General features: G+C 43.7%; 1 protein-coding gene across 5 annotated transcripts in view; it reads right to left on the bottom strand.

The window, feature by feature from the left end:
- Window positions 1–18393, bottom strand: part of Ermard (ER membrane associated RNA degradation) — a 37585-nt gene that overhangs the window by 7634 nt on the left and 11558 nt on the right. For all 5 annotated transcript variants that reach the window (XR_007212171.1, XR_007212173.1, XR_007212172.1 and 2 more), the window contains exons 9-13: window positions 18041–18143; window positions 13604–13633; window positions 12924–12992; window positions 10605–10778; window positions 7075–7158 (exon numbers count right to left, since the gene is read on the bottom strand). Coding sequence is in view for 2 of the 5 variants with exons in the window: in XM_048354468.1 (XP_048210425.1) it covers window positions 7075–7158; window positions 10605–10778; window positions 12924–12992; window positions 13604–13633; window positions 18041–18143 (460 nt within the window). In the remaining 3 variants the exon portion in view is untranslated. The remainder of the gene's footprint in view (window positions 1–7074; window positions 7159–10604; window positions 10779–12923; window positions 12993–13603; window positions 13634–18040; window positions 18144–18393) is intronic.

Raw genomic sequence — 18393 nt, 5'->3', positions numbered from 1 at the left:
GAGGTAGAAATGTTATGGATTGTCCTGCCATGGCTGGCTTCAAACCATGATCCTCTAGTCTTGGCCTCCTGAGTAGCTACAATTATAGAAGGCACCCGTATTGCAAACTACTTTTTTGTTGGGGTCCATCTTCCCCCTAGATGGAAGGGGCCTGAGGCACCTCCCCCAGCTGGGGAATGCAGCCCTTCCATCCTCCCTACATTGGAATCTGGAGAAACCGGTCCGATAAGAGACCCCCCACCTAGCTGGCAGCCAGCCCCGCCCTGGAGGTCGAGTGACATAGCCCCTTGGAGGTCAAGTGACTTAGCCCCTTGGAGGTCAAGTGACCAGCCCCTTGGAGGTCACCTGACAGCTCGTGGCCTATGGGAATCCTGGCCAACCCCCTTTCCCCCGATCATCTACTCTTGCCCCTCTCTCAATAAAGTTAGTTCGCTCTCAGAGGCTAACCCGTGGTCTATGTCCGTTGCTTCCAGAGTAGGATAGCGGTCACATTACCACGCGGGTCGCGCGCCCGCCAGGACGGAGACATCCCCACGTCTCACCCCGACAAAACCTGCAGGCCGAGGGTCGGGGGAGAAGGCGATGAGAGGATAATAAGAGAGAAAGAAGTGAGCACTTGAGCCGGAGCAGAGAGAGCAGTCCCCACAGAGTGGCGCCCAACGTGGTTTGCACGAATCCACGCAAGAAAGCCCGGCTCCCGACCGGCCCTGACGGAAACAGGTTGGAAATCCTGAGACGCGCGATCCTCCCACCCCAGGTAAGAGGATGGGACAAGTCCAGAATCGGCGAAACAATTCGCCCCCTAAGATCCTAAAGTTCACCCTCCAAAACGCGGGGATTAATATCTCAGAGCCCTGCGCCATACAAATTTGGGAGGAATTGACCCACAGGGTCCCGTGGCTAACTGGAGCCAACCCACTCTCATGGGAAACTTGGGACCGACTAGAGCGGGAATTACAAACGGCACGATGGGGAAAACTCCTACTTCGAGCCATTAAAACTCTCAAGGCTTGCCTCTCTTGGGACCCGGGCGGGGAGTCCCTGGATTCAGGAGAAGGAAGCCGGAGTTAATTTTGATCTGGAGTGGGCCCCGATGCCTACTCCAAAAAGCCCTGGGACCAAATCTCGTTCGGCACCCAGGAATCCAAGGCAGACAGGAGATGAGCAGAGCAGCCGCAGGCTTGCTACCCCTCCCCCATGTGAGGCTCAGCTTGAATCTATACATATGCAGATTTCGGCAGCCCTGAGCCGCTTTTCTGCGGCGGTGGTGCCCCGCAGCAAAAAAAAAAAAAAAAAAAAGACCGGCCTGGCCACTTTTAAATTCAGAGGCCTTGAAACTACAGATTTTCATGAATCCAGGAGGATGGTTCTTGAGAGAGGCAGGCCGAACGCGCCCTGGACAAAATATCTGCTTTACAGCCTGACTTTTAGATTCCCCACCAACCAAGGCAATAAACAGCCTAAAGCCCCTTGCTGGGCAGTCCCTATTCCCAGAGACAGTAATCATGATATTTGGAAAAAAGTTCCGATTCTTAATTAATACAGGAGCAGATCGGACCATATGCATTTAATTGGACAACATTATTATTGGATCAGTAGATGCCCAAACACTAGATTTTGGCCTATAGCAAGGCCCAAATACTCCTTCAAAGAGGGCTGCGTATAGACAGTGACAAGGTTCAGAAAGTATACCCCTTCAAGATCTTGGGGGCAGAGCTTAAACTAGACTCTGTATGCCCACTCAAGCCCCAGTTATCCTTCCAGGCAACTTATACTCTGGTGGAGATGCAAAGACTGTTAGGTGAAATTAATTGGCTAAGATCCTGGCTTCAACTGCCTACAGAGGAGCTGTTACCACTCCATGACTCTTTAAAGGGCAAGGCGCCCACTGATGTTATTACAATAACTCCATCACTCCAAACAGCCTTCCAGAAAATCCAATTGGCCTTAAATAAGGCACAGCTGGCACGCTACAAGCCTAAGTGCCCACTTTGCCTTTGGATCCTCCCTGGATCCGAACTTTCTTCAGCTGCAATTACCCAATCAGGCGAGCCCCTTCAGTGGGTGCACGCATCAGTGGGAGGAGCTCCCAGAGTTTATTCCCAGCTGGACCAGCTAGCTGACTTGGTAATTAAGGGCAGGGATACTTCCCTGAGACATTATGGAAGAGATCCTGACGTGCTAACTATTCCCTACCGGTTGTCAGATTTTGAATGGGTCAGGAGAAATAATTCACGTGTGTCTAGTGCCCTGGAGGGCTTTATGGGTAAGATAGATTGCCACTATGGCACTTCAAGATGGGTGACCTCATTTTCCAGGCTACAATGGACACCCCCTGTGCTTTTCTCTACCAAGCCTCTTGTCAAGGCTGCCAATGTCTTTACAGATGGTGGGCGAGCCGGCTCTGCCGTAGTGGTGCGCTCCGCCTCGCCCCCTACCGGTGGGAAAGATAACACCCATTACTTTGAAGCCATCACTGGCTCTGCACAGTTTAAAGAGCTGTACGCAGTTGCCTTGGCACTGACCCATGTTAAACAGCCAATGAACTTGTTCTCTGATAGTCTATATGTGGTTAACTTGCTACCCAACCTGGTATGTTCACATATCAAGTTGGATGGAAACCCAATCACTCCTCTGATGATCCAAGTCAGGTCTCTGTTAAAAGAGCGGAGTGAGCCTATTTTTTTTACAGCACCTTCGTGGACACCAAGGACTGCCTGGGGACCTGGCACAAGGTAATCGTAGGGCCGACCAGCTGGCCACGGATGGAACCATCATAGCGCTAGCCATTGTACAACCTCAAAACCTCCAAATGGCCAAAGGGCTTCATGAGCGTACTCACTTAAATTGGAGAGGGTTACATCAGAGATTTCCTTCAATTCCTATAAAAGACTTAAAAAAGATTATAAGGACTTGCAAATCATGTATGCCTTTCGTGCAAGTCCCTCCCTTACAATCTCCAGGTGTAAATTTAAGAGGTTTAAGACCCAATTTAATTTGGCAGACTGATGTGACCCATTACGCCCCCTTTGGAAGGCTAAAATATATATTTATGTCCATTGACACCTGCTCTGGTGCATGTTGGGCCTCTCTGCATACCGGTGAAAGAGCACGGCATGCTGAAAGCCACTTCTTACAATGTTTTGCTATCCTAGGACTGCCTTTACAGGTTAAAACAGATAATGGACCTTGTTTCACCAGTAAGCCTTTACAGGCATTTTTCCAAATGTGGAATATTAAACATACCACTGGAATACCTTATAACCCAAAGGGTCAAGCCATAATTGAGAGGCATAATAGGACCCTGAAGGATCAATTATTAAAACAAAAAGGGGGGGGAAGCCCCCAGGACCAGCTGAGGACAGCGATGTTTACATTGAATATTTTAAATTTCTCTAAGGACCAACCTCTGTCGGCTTTCCAGAGACACTGGTCAAGCCAAACACCCTACTTAAAAGTGGAGGCCCGGTGGAAGGATTCTCTGACAGGGGCGTGGCGTGGACCCGACCCAATTATCAGCGCAGGCAGGGGATTCGCCTGCGTCTTCCCTACTGGGGAACCGAATCCAATCTGGATACCAGCTAGAGATGTAAAATATTGTCCAACAGAATGACCACCCAAGGGCACCTGCCCTTGAGGGATGTCTCCCCTTGTTTCCTCTCAGGAAAGCAAAGACCGAGGTGGAATTTTCTAAGGAGAAACGGGAAAGCCTGCCTGCACCAGCGATGGACCTGGACCCAGTGTCGGCTCTGTTTCTTCCCTGGACCCTGCCTGACGCCCTTTGGAGTACCGTTTGCTGTGGCAGCCTGACCCACAGCCTTGCACAAGGACCAAAGGGAAATTTTGCACGGTTGTCCCTCTCTTTCGCTCCCCCCTTTGCTGCTTATCTCAGGGGTCCCCATTGGAGGGAAATAGGAGCTAAAGGACTTGGACACCTTAATGTTTTATTATAAATGTTTATAATAAGTAAGGTATTGGCACCTTGCTGCAATGTTTATTATGAAGTGTTTTACTAACCTCAGTTGTTAAGTTACCAGCATCCTGGCTGCCACATCACCAGGACCTGAACCTGCCCCTCTACCTCACCAGCGGGGGAAGGAAGAGCCACCTGTGCTACCTCGAGCGACACCAGACTGGACCAGAATTCCTGTTTTCCGTGGACTGAACCCGATAAGAGACCCTCCATTGCCTTGTGCCTTGTTGTAATTACTCATGTGTTACAATTGCTCATATGTTACAGTTGCTCATGTTTGCATTTGCCTTGTATTACGATTGCTCATGCTTATGTCTGCTTTATGCTTCCATTTACCTTATATTTACATTGAGTCTCTTGTTGTAAGCGATGGGCCAGAGCTGTCTAGGTACCAAGTGGCCTTTAGCCTTTTAGCCATATAAGAACCCCAGGAGGCTCGTCACTCGAACCCTAGGCCCTGCTGCTCAGTAAGGTCCGCCGGCACCGGAAAAAATTATCAGGCTCTCTTTCGAGTGCCAATCCTACTCTCCCCAAGGCCTCTCATCGGGCCCGCCAGCCCGGCAGGAAGGTCAGCCTGAAGAGCTAGGGCGTTAGCCCAAGACGGGTAAGACTCCCCTTGGGGGGGGGCAACCTAAGACATGGCGCGCTCTCGAGTAGGGCGCCTCCTGCTGTTCGAAAAAAAAAAAAAATATAAAAGAGGCAGATGTTGGGGTCCATCTTCCCCCTAGATGGAAGGGGCCTGAGGCACCTCCCCCAGCTGGGGAATGCAGCCCTTCCATCCTCCCTACATTGGAATCTGGAGAAACCGGTCCGATAAGAGACCCCCCACCTAGCTGGCAGCCAGCCCCGCCCTGGAGGTCGAGTGACATAGCCCCTTGGAGGTCAAGTGACTTAGCCCCTTGGAGGTCAAGTGACCAGCCCCTTGGAGGTCACCTGACAGCTCGTGGCCTATGGGAATCCTGGCCAACCCCCTTTCCCCCGATCATCTACTCTTGCCCCTCTCTCAATAAAGTTAGTTCGCTCTCAGAGGCTAACCCGTGGTCTATGTCCGTTGCTTCCAGAGTAGGATAGCGGTCACATTACCACGCGGGTCGCGCGCCCGCCAGGACGGAGACATCCCCACGTCTCACCCCGACAAAACCTGCAGGCCGAGGGTCGGGGGAGAAGGCGATGAGAGGATAATAAGAGAGAAAGAAGTGAGCACTTGAGCCGGAGCAGAGAGAGCAGTCCCCACACTTTTTAAAAGAGTTTACAAATTACCTAGAAAGTATGTTTTTAACTATTACAGACGTTAAGTCACTTTCTAGAAAATATCACTTGTAAAACCGTTACAGATTCCATAATATTTTAAAAAGGGATGACTCAAGAATTCAGCATGCTCAGATGAGGGACAGCTGGTCAACCTACTGGAGGACTTGCAGCTACTGAACATCTGGCTGGTGTGAACATACATACACCCTCAGTTCAGAAGAGAGACCTGCATCCCCGGTGCAAGGGGGCTGCACAGCGCCTCCTGATTAAGGGCCGTGCATTCTTGTGGGAGGCTGGATGTCACCTGGGTCTGCTACTCAGGACATGTGAGGTCTCTGGTCACTTTTGAGCTTTCTAGATAGAACACCCACCAAGCAGTGCCCTGGGGGGACACATCCCATTAAGGCCAGCTGAAGCCACTCTCAGACCCCTGATCAGTCTTCTTCAGATTTCTGATCCACAACAATGTAAGTAAATCAAATGGCAGCTGTAGATACCACCAAACATGAGTGTCTTATACAGTACAATAACTAGAGCAATGATCTGATAAAGCAAAGATGCATAACTATCACAAAAAGATGAGTAAAGGGCTGGGGATATGGCCTAGTGGCAAGAGAGCTTGCCTCGTATACATGAGGCCCTGGGTTCAATTCCCCAGCACCACATATACAGAAAACGGCCAGAAGTGGCGCTGTGGCTCAAGTGGCAGAGTACTAGCCTTGAGCAAAAGGTGAAGCCAGGGACAGTGCTCAGGCCCTGAGTTCAAGGCCCAGGACTGGCCAAGAAAAAAAAAAAAAACCAAAAGATGAGTAAAGTAACAGACAAAAGAACAGAAGTGGTGAGGATCTGAAGTAATCATTGGGGAAGAAAGAGGTTCACCTGAGGCCAGGGAAGAGGACAGCAAAGAAACCAGGTAGGGTCAGAAAGGCTATGGTCACAGAACAAAGCCTTCTTTTCAAAGGCTCTCTTCATTCCAGAACCTTCCCTTCTAAACACTGTTCCTACAGACAAGTTCTGGAACTTCTACCTTCATAATGACAGCTTGAAAAAGGCAGAAAGAATTCTCATGGGAACCAGTGAGTGTGATGCACATGGTCAATAATATCAGAAAAACATAGCCAATTTCCCTTTCTGCAAACCAGAACCCACTGGCCACAGTACAGACGCTGAGTCTTTCTTATGAAGCATGAGGATGCTGTTTCTCTCTTCTTCCTCTACTGACAAGCACCTTCTCACAGGCACTGTCAGTCGGTCTCTGTTTTCTAAAGGCACAGACTCTCTAAAGAGCTCTGAAGACCTCTTTCCACATTGCCCTGTGCTGAGCATTATCACAACCACTGTCCACTTGAGTGGCCATTCTGAGTCAGATCTGCTTGAGGATATTCCCTTCCTGAACCCCTGGAAAACCCTCACATCCTGCCATATAGAGAATAAAGCACCTGTAACTATTATCAAATTGGAATTTCATGGCATCACTGCTTTTAAGTTTGAATTTATACATTAACAAAAACTGGTGTTAGTATAGTAGAAGACAAAACAACATTCTTTGCCTCTGATGAAACCTGTACTCTGACCTGGGTTGATAAGACAATAGCAGCTGAACACTTCTGACACTCAAACCTTAATACTAAAAACATCCAATAGAGCCAGGACTATCATCACTTTCAACTGTTAGATTCAGAAGTGAGCAAAGGCAGCTCAGAAAGACTCCGCATCTTCACCTGTGTCATATAACAAGTGACATACTGAGGTCACAGTCTGACGGGACAAGTCTCTTGGATCTTCTGACACCTCTGCAAGGAGCAGTTCCACCCATGAATCCTCTCCCCAAAGCCCTGTACATGGCTTACCTGCTTTTTAAGGTGAAAAATGGGGTGGCAGTGAGAACTATAGCCCTCTGCAAGTCTAATCAACAATCTTATTGCTGCTTCCTCCTGGTTTAGAAAAAAAGACATTACTGTAAGTTTTTGTTAGGCTTTTAAGGTTATTTTTTTAATTGAATAGGTTATTAGAATCCAACTTTCTCATTGTTTTCCTTCAAATAATTCTGTGCAGCTTAAACAAAGTAAAATTCTTCATTAAGTTGGCCCTGGTGGTTAAATCATACCCAAAATGATTTTAAATGGAATTGATTAATAACATAGCTATTAAAAATGTGAAAAAAAGGGCTGGGGATATAGCCTAGTGGCAAGAGTGCCTGCCTCGGATACACGAGGCCCTAGGTTCGATTCCCCAGCACCACATATACAGAAAACGGCCAGAAGTGGCGCTGTGGCTCAAGTGGCAGAGTGCTAGCCTTGAGCGGGAAGAAGCCAGGGACAGTGCTCAGGCCCTGAGTCCAAGGCCCACGACTGGCCAAAAAAAAAAAAAAAAGGTTATAAAAATGTGGAAAAAAAATCGGGCTGGGAATATGGCCTAGTGGCAAGAGCGCTTGCCTGCTACACGTGAAGCTCTCGGTTCAATTCCCCAGCACCACATATATGGAAAACGGCCAGAAGGGGCGCTGTGGCTCAGGTGGCAGAGTGCTTGAGCGGGAAGAAGCCAGGGACAGTGCTCAGCCCCTGAGTCCAAGGCCCAGGACTGGCAAAAAAAAAAAAAGTGAAAAAACTACAAATGCATAAGAAAAAAGATTCCAAACAATTATAAAAAAATCACCGAAACTAAAAGAGAATTTCATGGTTATAAACACGTAATGGCTAAACATATAAATATTGAAAAACTATGAAAAATATTATCTACAGTTGATATAATTATAAACTGGAAAATCCAAGTCAGTCAACTGGAAACTATTAAAAGCAAAAAAGAAGTCAAGATGTTGGTAATTACCAAGGTAATAAGCAATAATCATCTAGAGTTCTCAGCAATATAGAACAAACAACTAACATGGATACAGAAGTTAAGTTCTGAGGAGAGGAGTGACCTTTCATCTGTCACACACCTAAGACCTAAGTCATGCTGTACTACGGGCAGTGCCCTCACAGGACCCAGATGTGAAGAGTTCCCATGAATCTTTGGGGGACAGTGTGGGCCTGCAGGTTACAGTAGAGCACCTACCTGGCTTTGGTTCTAGGATGTGAAACCAGAGTAGAATCTCTGGGTCAAGAGGCAAAATACTAGAAAAAGGATCTAGCTACTATGCTAAGAAAGCACAGGTCATAGAAAAAGGAGACCTGCTACAGTTTTAAAATACTGTTCCAAGGAGGGTGAGCATTGTTAGGCCAGGTTATGGCATGGAAGTAAAGGAACGCGTTTGGAATTTATAATTAAGGTAGAGGACTCAAAGGGGATACAGAAGCCGAGAAGTGAGGACTGGGAGGTTTGGGGCCTAAGCAGCCATTGTAAGGATATGCTTTTAGCTGGCAGGCTGAGGTTGAGCCCACAGCAGGTATCAGATGGGAGATGCCACATCACCAAATGGATTTCAATGTGGAAAAACATGCTGGGTTCCCTAAGTTATTCCACTAGATGCTTACTCTTTTCCATTTGTTTTTTGGGCTTTGTGTTTATGCAAATTCACATGGAATAATAACAGAATAGGCAAGAAAATTCTGAGAAGAGTCATAGGAAGATAATTCAACAGATGTTAAGTTATCATAGAGCTTTAATAAAGACCAAAGCTTCTCACAAAGACAGCCCAGGGCTAGGGCCTGTGTACATGGAACACAGATGTTTAGTCTCTGCGTAGGGTACACTTTTGCTAGCTATTTGTAAAGGAAAACAAAGCAAAGCTAGACTGGCTACCTCATTCCCAAGATGGACTAAATGCCACTTGGATCAAAATATGTAAATTAAGCTGGGTGCTAATGGTTCCCAACTAGCTTCCAATCCTAGCTACTCAGGAGGTTGGGATCTGAGGATCTGGTTCAAAGCCAGCCCAGGCAGGAAAGTCTGTGAGACTCATATCTCCAATTAACCACAAAAAGCCGGAAGTGGAGTGGTGGCTCAAGTGGGAGCCCCAGTAATCTCGCTCTCGTGTGCACATGTGCACTCTCTCTCTCTCCTCCCCCCCCCCACACACAAACACATGCAAACATGGACATGAAAAACAAAAAAGCAGTAAAAGCATGAGGAAAATTGTAAGCACATTAATAATTATGGAAAGCAAAAAGGCCTAGAAGAATGACTCTAAATGCAGAGGCCAAAGACAGCAAAAGATCAAAAGCTTAAAAAGGCAGCAATATGTACATTGAAGTTAAAAGTAAGTTATCTTAGTAAGTCAGGGAGAAAAGAAAACCAACAAAATGGTGCAAAATGTATTAACAGGAAGTCTAGAAAATAATTATAACCATATATGTGGTAAACACAAGAAAAGATCAAAACATCACAAATTTGAAAAAAATATAAAAACAAGGACAATTTTCTAAAAAGCAAGGTCTTACTTCATTCTCTTTTAGTCTTCCTTAGATAGCATTAGCCTCAGAACTTTACTTTTCAAAGTTACTACAGATGCCCAAATGGACAGGTTCATTTCACACTGCAATTAGGAATTTTCCATATCACCCACAGTTATTACTTCAGCCATCAGCATAGGTGAGCATAGGCCAGCACAGGCCAGCATAGGTGAGTGATGATCTCTGAGAGAATGGCAGCTGACAAAAGGCGTAAAACTGAAGCCCAAACACACCTAATGAGAAACACTAGCTACCAAACACAATGTGATCTTCCTAGATACCATGTTGGTACGCACATGGAAAAATGTGAGGTGAACACACTTACTGCTTAACAATAATCATTGCTGAGAGTCATTCCTGATGGCTTGAACTTCTAAACAATTTTTAAATGACTGTTAAACATACAATCTGGAAATATAAATAATAGATGTTCTAGCCAAAATTCCTTATTTTAAAACAAAAATATTAGTTTGTTGGTATGCCAACCCTATCAGCTATAAAAACTTCCTAATACTTGGTTAACTGTTTTCTACTGTGTTCTTTGGTTTTCAATACCGTATTGCTGTTGAAAACAAAGGCAAAAGTGTGCTCAAAATTTAAATTACTTTAAATGGTATTGATTAGTTATAGAAAACATAAACATACATGTAATCAATTATAATTATTTTGACAGAAAAGTAGTATAACTCATTAAAACAAAAGATTAAGGGGCTGGGAATATGGCCTAGTGGTAAAGTGCTCTCTTTGTATACATGAAGCCCTGGGTTCAATTCCTCAGCACCACATATGTAGAAAAAGCCAGAAGTGGCGCTTTGGCTCAAGTGGTAGAGTGCTAGCCTTGAGCAAAAAGAAGCCAAGGATAGTGCTCAGGCCCTGAGTTCAAGCCCTAGGACTGGCAAACAAAACAGATTAATAGTCAATTACACTGGAAAATTAAACCACATTCTTTCATTGCTGAATGACAGCAAATCTTGCTCCATCTAACTTACCTTAAACATTGACAGGACATGTTCATCAGTGAATCTAAGAGAAAGCACAAGTGAAAACGCAAGGAGCTGACTTGCTGCTTCTTCTGGAAATTCACATAGGTTTATCTCTCCATGGCTTAAACGATCTCGTAGACGGGGGCCCTCCTGGTGGTTCAGGAAATCCCAGAGAAATTCCTTTCAGAAGTAAACAGAAAATGTTTTGCTAATTAATATTCTCTGCAGAGGAAGATGGCAATATGAATCCCACAGACTGTGCCATCACTACTACGCGAGGCAGGAAAAACCTAAGAGCCAGCAAGGTTCTGAGGACCATTAAGGACAGAACTACCTGGAAGGTTCTGGGACCTAGCAGATTCTCATTTTTCTTATTGTCATGCTCTGCCAGGGCAATACAAGTCACTGCTCTTCTGTTTATGAGCATAGCCCTTGTTTTGCAGTCTTCCTGTTTTTCTCTTCTCTACTATGCTAACTTATAGTCCCTTCTTCCATCATTAAGCTGATCAATAAAGTTCTTTCTTCCCTTTAATTCCATATGGCCAAGGCCTATTCTTAAGCTACAGAAAAAAAGAGATAAGAGGCTGGGATGTAGCTCAGTGGCAAAGCACTTGCCTAGCAAGTGAAATTGCTAGCAAGTGAATTGCGAGGCAAGTGCAACATTCTAGGTTAGATCCCCACTACCAAAAAAGAAAAAAAGAAAGAGATCAGGAAAAAACTGACCTGGGAAGACGGCCAATGGGTGGACAGTCCCAGGGATTCAAGACAGAAAATAATTATGGATAAGCTAACTCAGTCATCTCCTAAACTGAAAGAAAAAAGGGATGACAAAAGTGCACAGGTGTTGGGGACTCAGTTTTGGCCTTGGTGGGGGAAGGGCGACAAGAGCTCCTGAGACTCGGGAAGGGGCTCCTCGGGTCCAGTGCAATTCCTTGAAGTGCCAGCATGTGGTAGATGCTCAGTGCGCACAAACCCATGCCAACCTCATTCCCTAAAGGGGGGATCGCTGACCTAGGACTCCTCAAAGAGGACAGAGCATCATTCGGGTGGCAGTGACCGAGGGCTCTGGGATCCCGTGGTCCCAGCTCAGATAACAAATTCTAAGCCAGGAACCAGCGGCTCACACCCATCATCCTAGCTACTCAGGAGGCTGAGATCAAAGGGTCCCGGTGCAAAGCCAGCCCAGGAAGGAAAGTCTGTGAGTCTCTTATCTGCAATTCACCACCAAAAAGCCAGAAGAAGAGCTGTGACTCACGTATTGAAGTGCCAGCATGGAGTGAAAAAGCTAAGGGACAGCACCCAGGTCTTGAATTCAAGCCCCACTATTGGTACACATGTGTTGGGGACTCAGTTTTGGCCTTGGTGGGGGAAGGGCGACAAGAGCTCCAGAGACGCTGCCCTTCCCCCAGCCCTGGGACAGTGTTGGGGCTAGCCACTCCCACCTTCTGGCCTCAACCAGAAAAGAAGACCCCGCCCCTGGGGGAGGCAGACACGTGGGTGCCACCATGATGGGGGTTGTCCAGCCCACAAAGGAAGTTTCATGACATCACCTGATGCACACAGTCTTTAGCCTATGAGTGGCCCTTTGGCCAGTCCCCCGCTTTCCCGCCATTACCGCTAATATAAACCCCCCTCCCAATTAAATCCTTTGAGACCCATTCAAACATCCAACTGTCTCCCCGATATCTTTGTCCTGCGGCTCCTGACACATTATGGGGGGCCGAGGAAGGGATTCGGCATCCCACTTCAGCTTAGAGCAGTCCGGTAAGGACAGGCCTCACTCCTTCTGCCGGTATGAGGGGTAGGGCGGAGCTTCTTCCATAGATTTGAGGTTCAAGCATTTCCCCAGGAGATAGGGGGGAAAGGGTCCTCAGAGGCCCCGACACATAGGAATCTGAGTAATACCACAAAACAGGAACTACAATCTAGGTCTTCCAGCTGTCAGCCAGAAGGAATAGATATAAAATATCCTTATGATCCAAAACAGTTGTGACAGTATCTTCATAAAATATTTTTTAAACCTGAGAATAGATAATTCTTTTTTCATCCAACTCAGTCTTATTCATTTGACTGTTACCATGTTTCCCAAAACAAACTCAGTTCTGTAGATAGCACAGATATATAGGACCAACAAATGCTTAGGAACATTGAATCATTAGGTTTCAAGGCATAGTGCCCACAATGGAGCCATGGCTAAACTGACATCTGCTGAGAGAAAGCTCAATGGTGGGTCAGCTCTGCTCTTGAGCAGACCATAAGTCAGGTTCATTCTTCCTACAGTTTCATAAACACAAGAATATAAGAAAGAAAAACCTAATACTGTACCATAGCAGGCTCTCCAAGGAGAAGAGGAAGTTGGTTCACTCTACCATCCCACAAGTGCTTTGCCAATATCTAAAACACCAGAAACAAATAAGCTATTACACACACATACATACACACACACACACACACACACACACACACACACACACACACACACAGAGAGAGAAACACACCTAAGCCTTAAAACGTAAGCCTCTACATAAGTCTGGTCAATAATGTTAGCATGCCTTTGCATTTTCCAACTTAGTTTTGTGCAACTTTAGAAACTAGATTAGTAGTAAGGTTCTTAAGATTATCTTGAAAGCTGTATTTAAATCTACTATTAGTTTTTTTCTTATGTTACTACCAACATATTCCTCTAAGTATATGATTTATGGCTAACGTTTAATTTTGCATTTTAATTTGTATTTTAAAAGAAAACCATGTTTCAAGTTTCCTAGAAAGGTTAACTACTGGGGCTGGAGATATGGCCTAGTGGCAAGAGTGCTTGCCTCATATACACGAGGCCCTGGGTTCAATTCCCCAGCACCACATATACAGAAAATGGCCAGAAGTGGCACTATGGCTCAAGTGGCAGAGTGCTAGCCTTGAGCAAAAGGAAGCCAGGGACAGTGCTCAGGTCCTGAGTCCAAGCCCCAGGAGTGGCAAAAAAAAAAAAAAAAGAAAGGTTAACGACTTACTTCATCAAAGGTGGTATACAGAGTTGTTGACTGCAGAAAAGAGAAAAATGATAATAAATTATTAAAGAAGAATAGTATATTATTGAACATAGGAAGGACTCTGGTCATTGTCACAAATCCAAAATCTTTGTGAAAATCTTGTGAAGCTTCATCTAGAAACACTTTAGGACAAAGTTAATACAGTATAAAAGATAGGAAAACTTACTGAATCTGATGATGAATGTGATCTTTATAAATACTTTAGCTTAAGTATTTCTAACATTTAGGGTATTATATCTTCACAAATCACTAAACTCTAATGACTAATACTCGTGCATAAGTGAGTACCAGGTAGTATTTTCTCCAAAAATAGTCTTTCCTTCATCTTCATGTGACCAGAAGAGCATTCAAGACTCTGGATCAGAATGCTTTAACCTGAACTTTATCACTTCCAGGAATTAAGACACTGGGCAATTTCTTTAGCTTTAGAGACTTGAATTTTCTCTGCAAACAGGATGTGACTAACACTTGTCTCAAAAGGCTTCTGGGAAAATTCTCCAAGACCTTATAAAATTTAACAAAAGCATTTTGTATAAGCTTGGTCTCAAGGAATGTTTTATTACTTTTTATTGCTCAATAAACTACTTTCAATTTAATACAGGTTGAGTAATTCTTATCTAAAAGGTTCAAAATATTTGTATATACATAATGGGCTTGGGGATGGAACCCCAGTCTAAACATGAGGTTTATTTATGTTTCAAATGTACTTTATACACATGCATAAACATAGCTGGAAGATGATTTGATACAATTTGTTAGTCAACTTGTATTGTGACTACAACCCATCCCAGAAGTCTGATGTAGAGTTTTTCTGTCATTTCAACACTCAAAACATTTCAGACTTACAGCATTACGGATTTTACACTTTTAGATCAGAATGTATTATCAAAGGTTCTTAAATATTTATTACTATATAGACTAAAATGTATATTTTTAGCTCTCAAACCTGTATGGTTGCACTCAAACTTCCCTAAGCTATATTCTAAACAAATTTGACTACTAGATATCCCCACTACTTTTCCCAAAAACTTTCATTTTTCTCCATTAATCACATGCATTTATTTCTACCTAGATCCTTTTTTTAAGGGGAAGGACAGCCTCTATCCAGCTCTTATGAAATTAGTATGGCTCTCCTTTAAGGTAAGTCCTTAAAAGTCGGAAGCAAGGAAAATTTGGTATTCCCATGCAGAAGATTTACACACACATCAGTTACAAAACTCAACACAAGCCAGGAGCCCATATCTCACATCTGTAATTGTAACTACTTAGGAGGCTGAGATCTGAGGATCATGGTTTGAAGCCAGCCCAGGCAGAAAAGTCCCTGTGAAACTCCTATCTCCAATTAATCACTCAAAAACCAGAAACTGTGGCTCAAAGTGGTAGAGTGCTAGCCTTGAGCAAAAGAAGCTCAGGGACAGCTCCTAGACCTTGAGTTCAAGCCTCCCTAGCGAAAACAAACAAAAAACTCAACACAACTAATAAAGATCAAAGTCTGAGACTTGAAACTATGAAAGGACTAGATAAATGCTGAAAACAGATAAACACTTCAGACACAGGAAAGGGCAAGGTTTTTTTTTGTTGTTGTTTTTTATAACAAACTCAAAGCACAGGAGAAAAAAGCAAGAAATAGACAAAAGAATCAAAACAAATCCTGTACAATACAGAAAATACTCACCAAAGTACAGAGACAGTCTGCAGAGTGGGAGAAAATATTTCCAAACTATATAAGGGATTAACATGCAGAATAGATAGAGGACTTTTAAAAAACCTAAAAGTAAAACTAAGAAAACTTGGTTTTTAAAAGACCATAGACCTAGACAGTACTTAAAAGAAGACAAATGGTCAACAGGCCTATGAACATATGCCCAACATCAGTAATCAACAGGGACATGTCAACCCAGTAACAGAGCTGTTATCAGAAAGAGATCAAATGTTGACAAGATGTGGAAAAAAGAGAATTTCCAACATAATTACAGAAAGTAGAGTTCCTTAAAAATGAAAACAAGAACTAATATATGATCTAGCAATCCAGTTCCGGGACACCCCCACCCCCAAAAAAAAAATGAAGTGAGTATATAGGAGCTGCAACTAAACCCCCATGATCATTGAACTGGTTCACCACAGTGAAGAAACACAGGCAGTTTAAATGTCCATCAAGTGATGGGTGGATATGAACGGATACAGGAGATGTATAGGTATACACTGTTAAATGCTAGTCAACCACAGAAATCCTGTTTGTGACTAAATGAATGACACTAGAAAGCATTATGTTAAATAAAACAAGCCAGTCCCAGAAAAACATCGCATAAGCTCTTAAATGTGGAATGTAAAAAAATGTTGAACTCACAGATGTTGAGGGTAGAATAGTGGTGGTTTCACAGTCAGGAAAATAGGAGTAGAGGGATGAGAAGGGGTTGATGGAAAGGGCACAAAGAATCAGATAAAAGAAGACGTTCTGGAGAAAACCTGAAGCTCTACTACAGAGCTACAATAATATACACAGCTCAGTACTGGCACAAAAAAAAAAAAAAACAGGCCTGAAGATCAATGGAACAGACTAGAAAACCCTAAAAAAGATAGCCTCTTCAATAATTGGTGTTGGAAAAACTAAACATATGTAGACAACTAAAAGCAGATCCCTATTTATTGCCATACACTAATATCAACTCAGAGTGGATCTAAAACCACAATGTCAGACTTGAAACTACTGCAAACGGGAATAGGAAAAACGTCAGAACTTAAAGGCATGGACAGAAACTTTCTGAAGAGTCCCAGGGGCACAGGAGATAGGAGAAAGATTTGACAAGTGGGATTGTATCAAAATAAAAAGTTTCTGCATAGCAAAGGAAATTAATTACTAAACTAGAAAGACAGCCAACAGACTTGGACAAGATCTTTACCAGCAATACATCTGACAAAGGCCTAATATCTAAAATATATAAGGAACTCAATAAAGTAATCCCTCCCAAAACTAATGAGCCAATCAATAAATGGACAAGGGAGCTAAGAAGCAACTTCTCAGAAGAAGAAGAATTGTAACTATCACAGAGGCAGAGACGAAGAGATCCTGGGAGTCAGAGGAGGGAAGATTGACACCAGCCTAAATGCCTGGCTCAAAGAGAGCAAATCTCCCATGAAAACTCTGAGGCAACAATGTGGGCACACAAATCAATGTTTTCAGTGCATATAGCACATGTGTTTGTAAAGATGTATGTATGTGAGTACCTCTGTATGTAGTAGAAGTGTGTGTCTGTGTACATGAATGGAAGTGTTCACGTGCATGTGTTTGTAAGGATAGTGCATGTGAGTACATGTGTCTTGTGTGTTTATTTGTGTGAGAGTGGGTGCATGTGCGCATAAATACTTGTGTGATCTGTTTGTAAAGATGTGTGCATGTGTGGACATGAGGACTTGTGTTCATGTGCATGTGTTTGTGTGGATGAGTGCACTGTGTACATAAATTCCTGTGTGCTGTACATATGATTGTGAAGATGTATGCACGTGTGCCTCTGTGTGGTGCATGTGTTTGTGAAGATGAGTGCATTGTGGCGTGATGTGTATGTGACTGTGAAGATGTGTGCATGGGTGCTGCTGTGTGGTACAGGTTTGGGGATGTGTGTGTGTGTATTCAGTGTGTGTATTTGCATCAACATGTATGAAATGTGTGTGTTTATATATATATATGTGTGTAAGCAGTCATTGGAAAGTAGCAGTAGAGAGCTATGGCAGGCACTGTATTTGTTATTTTATACAACTATATGTAAGTTCTAAAACTACCCTTAATGGTTATGTCCCATTTTAAGATGAAGGAACTGGGGCTGGGAATATGGCCTAGTGGCAAGAGAGCTTGCCTCGTATGCATGAAGCCCTGGGTTCAATTCCCCAGTACCACATATACGGAAAATGGCCAGAAGTGGCGCTGTGGCTCAAGTGGCAGAGTGCTAGCCTTGAGCAAAAGGAAGCCAGGGACAGTGCTCAAGCCCTGAGTCCAAGGTCCAGGACTGGCAAAAAAAAAAAAAAAGATGAAGGAACTAAGACCCAGAGAACTGTAATTACTTCTCAAGGTAAGAGTCAACCTCAAATCTGCCTTTGTGAGACAGGTGTGAGTGCATGAGTCCATAGTGACAGTTCTGATCATGGGAAATGACAATGGAGACCGTGACCACCTCATGATGTGCTATTAAATACAGCTACGGAGAAAGAGTGCTTACTACTTTCGTTATATTATTACTAATGGCTTTAAAGGACAAAAATCCCAATAAACAAAAATGGTATAAAATCGTTGTAATACAAAGTCACGAAAAACATATAGGTTTTGCAAAGAAAGCTCTTAGCTAATGGCAAATAAATGTAATAACCAAAAAAAATATATCAATATAATAAAGACAGTCTCTTTACCTCTGCAGTCAGGAGTCTGTCTGGACACTGGTTAACTGCAGCAAAAACTCTCCTAAGTCCCATCTCTAGCTGTGTTAACAATAGCATGGCACAGTCAGCAAACCTGCAATATTGAAGGAAATCAGCGTAAAGCACATATTTACAATATAATTAGCATAAAACGATGGTAACTCCAGATATGATCAGGGTGGTATTAAAAGTAAAAAATGCTACTACAGTTGGTTCATTGCTATATTGTGCTTTGCTGATTGCAGCTTCACAGTATCAGCTTTTCTTTTTAAATATATGTAGTGATCCCTCACCTATAGCAAGAGTTACATTCCAGAGACCCACTACAATAGGTGAAAATCCAT

Source organism: Perognathus longimembris, chromosome 9 (genome assembly GCF_023159225.1).
Source record: "Perognathus longimembris pacificus isolate PPM17 chromosome 9, ASM2315922v1, whole genome shotgun sequence".
NCBI classification, from domain to species: Eukaryota; Metazoa; Chordata; class Mammalia; order Rodentia; family Heteromyidae; genus Perognathus; species Perognathus longimembris.
This window is presented reverse-complemented; position numbering and strand designations above follow the sequence as displayed.